The 10662-nt window shown below is 53.7% G+C and overlaps 2 protein-coding genes across 4 annotated transcripts; both read left to right on the plus strand.

The window, feature by feature from the left end:
• Positions 1–60: 60 nt before the first annotated feature.
• DPH2 (diphthamide biosynthesis 2) lies at positions 61–4977 on the plus strand. 2 transcript variants are annotated; one of them, XM_019751064.3, is made up of 6 exons: positions 61–2024; positions 2233–2345; positions 2586–2809; positions 3010–3693; positions 3782–3958; positions 4040–4977. In XM_019751064.3, exons 1-6 carry the CDS (start codon positions 1878–1880, stop codon positions 4162–4164), a joined length of 1470 nt encoding a protein of 489 aa, XP_019606623.2. In that variant the 5' UTR covers positions 61–1877; the 3' UTR covers positions 4165–4977. The 2 variants fall into 2 exon arrangements, with proteins under 2 accessions (XP_019606623.2, XP_088647214.1); XM_088791088.1 differs by having other exon boundaries at positions 3782–4977.
• Positions 4978–6565: 1588 nt separating this feature from the next.
• Positions 6566–9910, plus strand: ATP6V0B (ATPase H+ transporting V0 subunit b). Of its 2 annotated transcripts, XM_019751071.3 has the most exons (8): positions 6567–6742; positions 7509–7557; positions 7790–7873; positions 8003–8080; positions 8277–8346; positions 8460–8511; positions 8724–8914; positions 9610–9910. In XM_019751071.3, the coding sequence occupies exons 1-8, from the start codon at positions 6676–6678 to the stop codon at positions 9634–9636; spliced, it is 618 nt and encodes a 205-aa protein (XP_019606630.1). In that variant the 5' UTR covers positions 6567–6675; the 3' UTR covers positions 9637–9910. The 2 variants fall into 2 exon arrangements, with proteins under 2 accessions (XP_074190703.1, XP_019606630.1); XM_074334602.1 differs by lacking the exon at positions 7509–7557 and having other exon boundaries at positions 6566–6742.
• The last annotated feature ends 752 nt before the right edge of the window (positions 9911–10662 follow it).

The raw sequence follows: 10662 nt of genomic DNA on the forward strand, positions 1-10662 counted from the left end.
TGCTTGGATCCAGGCCTTGGTAGGGAGTAGTGGGGCCAACCTCTAGCTCCTAGGGTGGAAGAGGCACTGCTGGAGCAAGCTGCTCCTAGGCTGGAGCCATTCAGAATAGTGCCATTGTCCTTGGGGTGGGGTGGGGATTGCAGTGGTATCAGCAACCTCCCCCATTAAATTAGTCCCAATGTTCATAAGTGCATACATTTATTTAATCAATAATGCTGAGTACTAGGCCCCTAGTTCTGCCTTGCCTTGTTCTGTCTAAACAAAGGTCGATCTAGTTCATAGCTACCATGCCAAGCTGGAAGAATGGGACCAGTGAAAGAAGGCTACGTGGAGGAAGTTTCATTTCTGATGGGAATGGGAGGCTTCTGAGGTAGAGGACTTGGGGCCTTGGGCTGAAGGTGAGGTGGGGCTGGGTCCATTTGGGAGAGTGGCTTTGAGTTCCTGGATGGGTTTCTGGTGTGGGGTTATGGGAGCACCCAAACTTGCACGTAGTGGAGAGGTATAGGAAGTAAGGCTGTGCATGTGCGGGAGGAGGCATTGCATACCCCAGAGGAAGAGGAAGACAGGGCCTCGTGTTGTCCGTGTACCCGTAACTCCCCACCTCTAGGTACCTGACCAGCACACGGTGGTCAGGGCTTGGTCAGGACCAGGGACAGCTCCTGCCCAGCTGCTGCTCTTCTCCCTTTGTAGGGTTCCCTCCCTTTCTTCCGGGCTGCCTCTCAGGTACCCCAGCGTTCTCAGTAAGAGCTGACGATCAGGTCTGGGTTCTCCTCAATCCTGCCTGTGAGCCTGAGTCTCCTTAGGGTGATAGAACTGGTTATGCCCACATTTGTCTCCTTCCCCTGTTCTTTTCCCAGCCTTTGCACAAATTCTGTGTCCTCCATTCTTCATTCTCGCTCAATCTCTTCCCATACCAGCCTTTCATGTGCCATCATCTGAGGCCACTCTGGCCCCCTTCCCCTACCTTTCTCACCCTACTCTTGATTTCTCACTTAGACCTGTTCTACTACATATCCAAGTGTTTCCTCCCCACCCCCACCCCCACCCCCACCCCCCTCCATGACATATGTAGCACATATAAGCTAAGAGAATGAGGAATCAAAAACCCGGATTCTGAAATCAGACCTGGGGTTGATTGTGCCACTGACTTGCTGTATCTTATTAGACAGGTGGTTAGCCTCTTTTAACCTTGCTTTCCTCACCTGTAAAATGAGACAGTTCTTAGTCTAAAGACTATAAACTAAGAATGTAGTGTCTGGTGAACAGCAAGTGCTCAATGTTTGCCTAACTGACAGACTGCTGTGAGGATAATAGCAATGCTTTCAGTACATGGGATATGCAAAGGATTACTTTTTAAGGTTTTATATCTAAATTGTTTTGACCCAACAATCCTATTAGACTATTGCTACAATACCCATTCTGCAGATGAGGAAACGACCATGGAGACGTTGGAGCTACTTAAACTGGAGTAGTTATTTTCAGGGAGTTAGTGTTCCTGAGGGCCGAGGGTGGGCTGAACCTGAAAACTCCCAGCTCCTGGAGAGGAGGGACAGAACTACAACTCCCACAAGGCTTCGCGCCTCCCCCTGAGGCGCTTTGGATTGGCCTCGGACTCTGAGGCCAACCATTGGTTCTCCGTGGGCGGTTTGGTGGCAAGGATTGGAGGGCGGGAGCCGTGCTGGTTTAGGATTGGTAAAGTTGCTATCAGCCCCGCCTCAAAAACCCGGAAGTAATTTCTCCAGTTGGCCTATGTGTACTGGGGAAACCTCAGTTTGGAGGCGCGGACTGACTGACTGACTCATTGGGGGTCCCTTTTGAGCACGTGAGGCCTGAAGCTGACCGAAGGAGGTCACCGCTGCTTCCCGCCACCCAAGCTCATGGAGTCTACATTCAGCAGTCCCGCAGAGGCGGCGCTGCAGCGGGAGGCGGGCGCCGCGGGGCTGGTCACTCCTCTCGCGGATCTGGACCGAGTATACGAGCTGGAACGAGTCGTCGGATTTGTCCGCGGCCTGGGGTGTCAACGGGTGAGGGCAAATTAAGGAGTGGTAGCTCACCTCTGGGGATGGGTCGCCCAAAGGTTCGGGGTCTTGGGGTAATTTTGTGAGGGAGGTGGTGGGGTGTGCTCAGGGACGAAGGGCTTTGAAGAGTGTGTAGGCACTCCAAGAAGTTTTTCCTTGAAGAGACCTTCGGTGAAGGAGAAGCCATTCCTGATTCCGTGGTTTATACTTATAGGTGGCCTTGCAGTTCCCTGACCGCCTATTGGGAGATGCTGGGGTCGTGGCCGCACGACTGGAGGAGAGCACGAAGTCGAAGATGTTCATTCTGGGGGACACGGCCTATGGCAGGTGCGAGCTTGAGCTGAAGGATGGAGAGTAGGATAGGCCTAGTGATCCTGGGCTTGCTTTTCCCCTACTGTGACAGTGTCTGCCCCCAGTGGCCGCGTTTCTCCTTGATGGTGACTGCTCTCCTGGTACAGCTCCTTTTCTTTTCATAACATCATTTTCTTCATTGACCACATTTCCCGTTGACGACAGCAACTGTCTTCCTGCTGAGAGCCCCTCTCACTAATGGTATTTCCCTTGCAGCTGCTGCGTGGATGTTCTGGGTGCTGAGCAAGCAGGAGCTCAGGCCCTTGTACATTTTGGTCCTGCCTGCTTAAGCCCTCCAGCCCGCCCACTGCCCACTGCCTTCGTCCTTGGTCAGCGTTCTGTGGTCCTAGAACTCTGTGCCAGAGCCTTTGAGGCCCAGAACCCAGACCCCACAGCGCCTGTGGTGCTGCTGAGTGAGCCGGCCTGCGCCCATGCCCTGGGTGAGGGGTTTTGCCTGTGCACGCATGAAGGGTGGGTCAACGACTTTGTGTCTTAATTTCCCCATTTCAGTACATTCCCATAGAGTTCTCAATAAGGGCTTGACCCCAGCCTTTGCTTTTGGGTCACATTCAGTCTTTTGGGGGATGAGAGGGCTCTTGTTTTGCCAGGCCCCAACCTTGACACTGCCTTCTTCTTCCAGAGGCCTTGGCCACTCTCCTGCGCCCACGGTACCTGGACCTGCTGGTCTCCAGCCCAGCTCTTCCCGTGCCAGTGGGCTCCCTCAATCCAGAGCCTGAGTTCCTGGAGCGTTTTGGGCGTCGCTTTCCCCTGGCTCCCGGAAGGTGTCTAGAAGAGTATGGTGCCTTCTATGTAGGAGGTTCTGAGGCCAGCCCTGACCCTGACCTTGACCCTGACCTGAGCCGACTGCTCTTGGGCTGGGCACCAGGGCGGCCCTTCTCCTCCTGCTGCCCAGACACAGGGCGGACTCAGGATGAAGGTGCCCGGGCTGGGAGGCTAAGGGCACGTAGACGCTACCTGATAGAAAGGGCCAGAGATGCCCGAGTGGTGGGGCTGCTGGTGGGGACATTAGGTGTGGCCCGGCACCGTGAGGCGCTAGCACACTTGCGGAACCTGACTCAGGTTGCCGGCAAGCGTAGCTATGTATTGGCTCTGGGGCGGCCCACACCTCCCAAGCTTGCCAACTTCCCTGAGGTGGACGTCTTTGTGCTGTTGGCCTGTCCTCTTGGTGCCCTAGCTCCCTGGCCTTCTGGTAGCTTCTTTCGGCCTGTATTGGCACCATGTGAGCTGGAGGCTGCTTGCAACCCCGCCTGGCCACCTCCAGGCCTGGCTCCTTACCTCACACACTACGCAGACTTATTGCCTGGTGAGTGGTGGGTGGGGCACTGCCTGAGCTCGAAACACTTGGGGCATGGAATCAAGGGGCCAGTATGGATCCTCTTTCTCCCTCCTAGGCTCTCCCTTCCATGTGCCCCTCCCCCCACCTGAATCGGAACTGTGGGACACCCCAGATGTGTCACTCATTACCGGGGAGCTCCGACCCTCACCTTCCTGGAAGCCATCAAATGATTCTGGATGCTCAGCTCTGACCCTGCGGCCCCAGCTGGAGCTGGCTGAGAGCAGCCCAGCAGGTGAGTGTGCCAAATCTCCACTCCCATCTGAACTCTTCCCCCAGATTTTGCCCACTCATCTTCAATTCCTTCCTTTTGCAGCCTCATTCCTTAGTTCCCGGAGCTGGCAAGGGCTGCAGCCCCAGCTGGGTCAGACACCAGTGAAAGGAGTTGTGAGTGGAAGACGAGGGATTGCCATTGCCTACGAAGACGAGGGAAGCAGCTGACACCATGTGGGGCCAGAGACACAAATGGACTTAAAAATCACTGCTAAGACTTTGGTGCTCCCTACACCAACCTTACCCCTCTGCCAGGATCCTTGAAGAAGCCTGGATGGAGGGGAGGGCAGGCCGCCTTTCACTGAAGATAGGTTCTAGCCTTGTCTTGTCCTGGCACTGGCACAAGGCCTAGCATATATTGGCTTAGTAAATGCCTGTTGTTTGACTGATGGGGACTGATTTGGGGCTTTCCTGAAGCCTTCCAGGCCCATCTGTCCTTCTGGGAGCAGTCTAGGACCTCTGGCCAATCCCAGGTCCTGGTGTGCAGTTGAGGGTCTGCCATTGTCAAAGGCAGGTATAGGTGGTTTCGACAAGGGTTTCTCAACCTTGGCACTATTGACATTTTAGGCCAGGTAATTCTTTGTTGTGAGGGGTTCTGTGCACTGTAGGATGTTTAGCATCATCCCTGGTTTCTGCCACTAGGTGCCAGTAGCACCCTTCCCCAATTGTGATAACTAAAAATATCTCCAGACATTGACAAATGCCCCCTGTGGGGGCAACATTGCCCCCAGTTGAGAACCACTGGTCTACATTTGTGCTGTCCAGTACAGCAGCCACTAGACACATGTGGCTATTTAAGCATAAATTTAAGATTAAAAACTCAGTTTCCCAGTCACACTAGTCATATTTCAGTGCTCAAATAGCCACATGAGAGGGCAGCATAGCTATAGGGTATCTCCATTATCACAGAAAATTCTGTTAGACTCTGATTTGTTTCTCAATGAGATCACAGAAACTTGAATAAACCAGATACATTTTCTCCTTCCGTTTTTTATTCAAATACTGCAGGTTCTGCACAGACCCTGCGGGTGGAGATCTCAAGTGTATTTGACTGGATTCCTGTCCTTACAGTGTAATTGGGAAGAGAGGCAGTTAAGTAGGCAATTACCACATGGTGAAACAGTACTCTGTGAGGAGGGAAACCTCCAGGGGTAGCTGGAGCCCAAGGAAGGCTTCCCAGAAGGGGTGATACCTAAGCTGAATCTCTTAGACAAAAAAAGAAAGAAAGAAATTATCAGGAGAAAAGAACATTTGGCCAAAGGATACACCAGGCTTAAACACACAGGCATGAACCAGCATGGTGGGTGCTTAAAGCAGCGTGGAGTTGCTAGATCCCAAAGGTTGAGAGGGGTGAAATAAAACAACTCACTTCTTCATTCCCCATATTTGCTGAGAATCTTGGCTTAGTGGTATTGTCCAAGGTGTTGAAGAAGCAGGTGAACAAGGGAGACATGGTCCCTTAGGGAGGGCCCAGTCTATGGTAGAGGCAGATCTGTGAACTGACCGTGGTAACTGGGACAAGGTGGGTAACAAACATATTCTACAAATATGTATTGAGTAGCCACTGTGTGTGAGGCACTGGAATGCAGCAGTGAGCTCAACAGAAATCCTTTCATGGTGCTTACATTCTCTTTAAGGAGAGATGGACAACCAAAACACTCAGTGTGCCAAATGGTGGTAAGTGCTATGGAGAAATATAAAGCTGGGAAGGGAGTGTTAAGGGAGACGGGGGTTGCATTATTAAACAGGATGGTCAGAGACAGTCTTTTCAAGAAGGTGAACAAAGACTAAAAGGAAGTCACAGAGTGAGCCACATGGATAATTAGGAGAAGCAGAGGGTACAAGGACAAGGTCAGTGTGGTGAGGGAGGGTATGGCTGGTGTGTTCAAGGAATAGCAAAGACACCAGTGAAGCCAGAGGAGAATTAGTGGGGGAGTATTAGGAGATGAAGTCCAGAGTAAACTGGTAGAAGACTAGTAGGCCTTTAAAAGGACTGTGGCGTTAGAGTGAAATGGGAGCCACCAGGGCATTTTAAACAGAGTGACATGATCTTGCTGAAGTTTCATAAGGATCACTAGGGCAGAAGGGGAGCCCAGAGCAGGTGCGTCACCCTGCCTGTGTGTTAGGGAAGGCTTCCTGGGAAAATGATTTCTGAGGACCAGGAGTTGTTAGGCGATAGTGTGAGCACTGCGAAGCGTGCTTCAGGGAGAGGAAGCAGCTTGAGCGAAGAAGAGAGCAGGACACCCTCGTGGATCTGAGTAGGAAGGGAAGGGCGGAGGCCCGTGGCTTGGAGGCTAAGCTAGGGAAGCCCAAGAGCAGGCTTGGGTGTAAAGCATGGCTGGTGGGCTGAAACGGGGCGGAGTGTCGGGGCTGAGCAGGAGAAGGCTTGGAGAGACGCGAGCGGGACCCGTCAGATGTCGATACACTTAGAGCCGGAGTCTCTGCCGAAGCGTGAGACTACAACAACCACAATCCTCAGCGCTTACAGTTCCGGCGTCGCCAAGTTCTGGACCAGCAGTGGCGCAGGGCACGGCGCGGGGTCACGTGGTGCCGGCGCGTCACGTGGGCGAGTCAGGTGACAGTGCGGGGCGGGAGGACGGACTGCGGGGCGGACGGTGGACGCAGGGACGTAGCTTTAGCTCTGGCCCCACCGACCCGCGCCCCGCCGTCGTCGCCGCCATGACGGGGCTAGCGCTCCTCTACTCCGGGGTTTTCGTAGCCTTTTGGGCCTGCATGGTCGTCGTGGGTGAGGCCGGGCCCTGGTGGGCGGGCCAGCATCCGGGCCGAACTGGCCGGGCTGGAGCCCAGCGGGGGACGTGGGATCCCGGGAATACTGGGTCCCAGCGCAGGCTCTGTACCTCGGGCTTCGGGACTTGCCTTACGCCTGTCGGGGCCTCACACCCCGACAGACGAGACCCGGATCTCCAGCCGCTTAGGAGGGGCGCGGGAGGGGATAGGTGGGGGCCGCGAGAGCAGCCTTGGTCGCTTTCTGTCGCTCCCGTCCCCCTCCCCCGTCTCACGGCTGTCGTCCTCTTCTTGCTCCTGACCGGCCTACTTGGGTCACGAGCCGGCTGCTCCAGTTCCTCTTTTCCTGGTGGAGTAGCCTTCCCGTGTCCTCCATCCCCCAGCTTGTTGGGTAAACAGCGACTGGGACTGGGCCGGCAGGATCCGGTGGGGCCTGGCCAGGGCCCTTGCTCTCACCCTTCCTCCAGGATATTCAAGTCTGCAGGCAGCTGCACGAGAAGGGTCTTGGTCTAGGAGGTGGTGTCACTGAGGGAGACCGTGGTGTCACTGATGTTACTGAGGGAGTGGCAGAAAATGGAGGCCTGAGCAGAGGAATGTGTATAGACAGTTATGGTTTCGCGCGGAGTGGAGGGCGTGCAGCTCCCTTGACGTAGGAATAGGCAGACATTTCGGGAGGTGGCCCATCAGCTGGGCAGCAACTTCTTGTCTAAGTTGGGGAGCATCTCTATAGAGAGCAGCCCCTAACCCCTTTTTTCTCACTGCTGCAGGAATCTGCTACACCATTTTTGACTTGGGCTTCCGCTTTGATGTTGCATGGTAAGGGAAGGAGAGGGGAGGGAGAGGATTCCCCTAGGAGCTGCTTCACTGCAGCCTTCCTTTTCTGACCTGAGCTCCTTCCTCCACCCCATCCCCAGCTGCCTGGGATGTGGACCTTGGGAGATACGAAATCTTTTGTTCTTAGCATCCAGAACTGGTAGGGTTGGGGAAGGGGGGCGGTTTGTGCCCACTTCTCCACCAGGGCTGAATTGCTTTCCTGTCTCCATACCAGGTTCCTGACCGAGACTTCCCCTTTTATGTGGTCAAACCTGGGCATTGGCTTAGCTATCTCCCTGTCTGTGGTTGGGGCAGCATGGTGAGTGTTGGGGTGGTGTGACTAGGGGGAGGGGCTGAGTCATAGCAGGTGGTGTCATTGGGTTATTAGTTACCCGGGGGGCAGTGACAAGCTTGGGCTCTGCTCATTGGTTTTCTGTCCTTCCACCAGGGGCATCTATATTACTGGCTCATCCATCATTGGGGGAGGGGTGAAGGCCCCTAGGATCAAGACCAAGAACCTGGTCAGGTAAGTTAGGGCCCTTGGAAAGTTGGAAGAACCATCTGCACTGGGAACTGCTGTGTGTTTGACCTGACATGCTGCTCCTGACCAGCCTCCCAAAGGGGTGGATGCTAGTGGGGGAAAGGTGGCTAGGGACTCCTAGAGGAGGAAAGTTGGGTTTCTTTCTCATCTCTTTCTTCTCTCCATTCCTTTTGCCCACCAGCATCATCTTCTGTGAGGCTGTGGCTATCTATGGCATAATCATGGCAATTGTCATTAGCAACATGGCTGAGGTATGGAGGACCAGGATGGGGTGGGCATCCATTTCAGTGTATTCTGTACCTTGCTTAGCAATGGTGGGGGAAGGGTGTAAGGGTATTTTCTGACACTCCTCTGCCTCCCTTAGCCTTTCAGTGCCACTGACCCTCAAGCCATTGGCCATCGAAACTATCATGCAGGTAGGTGGGTGTGAAGGCAAAACGCTGGGGTTTCACACCTACTTCCCCCGTCATACCCCAAGCTTAGACTCCTCATTTTGATATTCTGTCACCTACTTTGGCCTGTTTTGCAAAGTCAGGGTGGTGATTGGCCCCGTTAGTCCACATGGGGCCCTTGTCCTCATCTCCCCTTGTGTGTGGCTCGGCCTCAGTACTCCCTTTCTATCCCCCAGGCTACTCCATGTTTGGAGCTGGCCTCACAGTGGGCCTGTCTAACCTCTTCTGTGGAGTCTGCGTGGGCATTGTGGGCAGTGGAGCCGCCCTGGCTGACGCACAGAACCCCAGCCTCTTTGTGAAGATTCTCATCGTGGAGATCTTTGGCAGCGCCATCGGCCTCTTTGGGGTCATTGTTGCAATCCTTCAGGTGCTGAATCCTCCTGGGGAACCTCTGTCATTGACCCTAAGCCAGGCTCACCTTCCTTCCAGAGGAGCGGCAGTACTGCTTTCTCCACTTGAACCCCTCAACAGCCTTCACCAATTCATTCCCATCTTCCTGTTTTCCACTTTTGAAACTTTCAACTTAATTTTGTCTTCAATCTGGAAACATTGACAACTGTCCTGTTTTTTCTCTCTGTTACTTTGTGTATATATGTTTCATTTAGTCTCTCTTGTTCTGTTATTTTATTTCTCTGTAGTCTAGACTGGGTTGGGATTTTATCTTTATCAGTTTGTCTTGGTGTGTTTCACCGTTTCTCATGGCCTTTGTGTATCTGTGCTGTCAGTAGGACAGCGTGTCTGAATTGTGTCTTGTCTGACAATGTGTGAGTTTGTGGCTGAGAATCAGCCTGAGTGAGGGTCTGAGAGTGATTGTGGGTGCCTGACTGGGTTGACTCTTGGTGATTGGCACTGTTCATATGCCACTTCTCTCCATCTGTATGTCCTACAGCCTAACTGCGGTTGTTCCTGTTCATCTGTGTCTGTCATTGCTTTTGCATCCTGGTCCAGTCATCCATCTGTTGTCTGTCCATCCTACCATGAGTTAGTTAGGTCTGATCTTCCGTCATTTGTCACTGTCTATTCCTCTGTCCCTACCTGATTTCTCCTGTTCTTCTTTTGCAGACCTCCACAGTGAAGATGGGTGACTAGATGATCTGTGTGGGTGGGGCCGTGCCCCACTCTTATTTATTTGTGGTTTTCCTGGGACAGCTGGAGCTGTGCCCCTTAGCCTTTCAAGGGGCTTGGTGTTCAGAGCCCTCCCTGCGCTCACTTCTTGCTGCCTGTCGAATTGAAGGCATTACCTGGCTGGATCTTCAGTGTGGGGAGTGGGCTGCTGATGCCTGCAGCTGTGCACCCAGGTCCCACCTCCAGCCCCAACCCATCTTCCCAGTGTTTGTGAAATAAATGTGGTATTTGTCTGGGTCGTGCCGCTTCTGTTGCCCTCCTTCGTCACCTCCTTTCAGAGAAGAAGAGTAAACAGGCCTATAGGCCTCAACCTCATGCCAGGCTCTTGCCACTTTCTGACTCATAACACAGTCTCTGCTCTAGACAGAGCTGGCTCCTGGGTGGGGAGGTAAGGGTGCTGGACTGAGGACTCGCTGCCCTGAACATGGTTATTGAAGGGCACAGGGAGTCTGGGATTATAGTCCCAGATGTCTGTGTTGGGGAGGGAGGAGGGTGTCCTCCTAGTCCTATGTCCTTGGGGCTCTGTCTGCCAAGCCCAAATCGGCCACATCTACTTACCTGGCTCTACCTTCAGATGCCATCTCTCCCTAGCCTTGTGGAGCTTGGAACTCATTTGCCCCCATCCCAGCAGCAGCCCCTGCCAGTGACTAATTTGATTCCTTTTCCCTAGGGCTACGTCCAGCTCCTCCCACTCCTATCCAATCTCTAACCCAATCTCCTGTTACCCTAAAACCCCAGTCACCGTCAGGCCCCTGCTACACACTTCTATCCGCGCGTTTAAGGGTCCTGTCTCATTAGCAGCCCCCTCCGCTGGACGCTGGACGCCCCTGAATTATGCTTCCATCAATGAGCTGACAAATCCCTAACCTCCCTGCCCTAGTCGGCCTAACTTCCAGGACCTTTCTTTGGCTAAGTTCCTGCTCCAACCCAGACCCGGCTCCTCCGAGACGGGTTTGACCCATCCACACCCTCCCCAGTCAGGACCTCGAA

Source organism: Rhinolophus sinicus, chromosome 14 (assembly GCF_057876585.1).
Source record: "Rhinolophus sinicus isolate RSI-liver-muscle chromosome 14, RSI-T2T, whole genome shotgun sequence".
In the NCBI taxonomy this organism is placed as follows: Eukaryota; Metazoa; Chordata; class Mammalia; order Chiroptera; family Rhinolophidae; genus Rhinolophus; species Rhinolophus sinicus.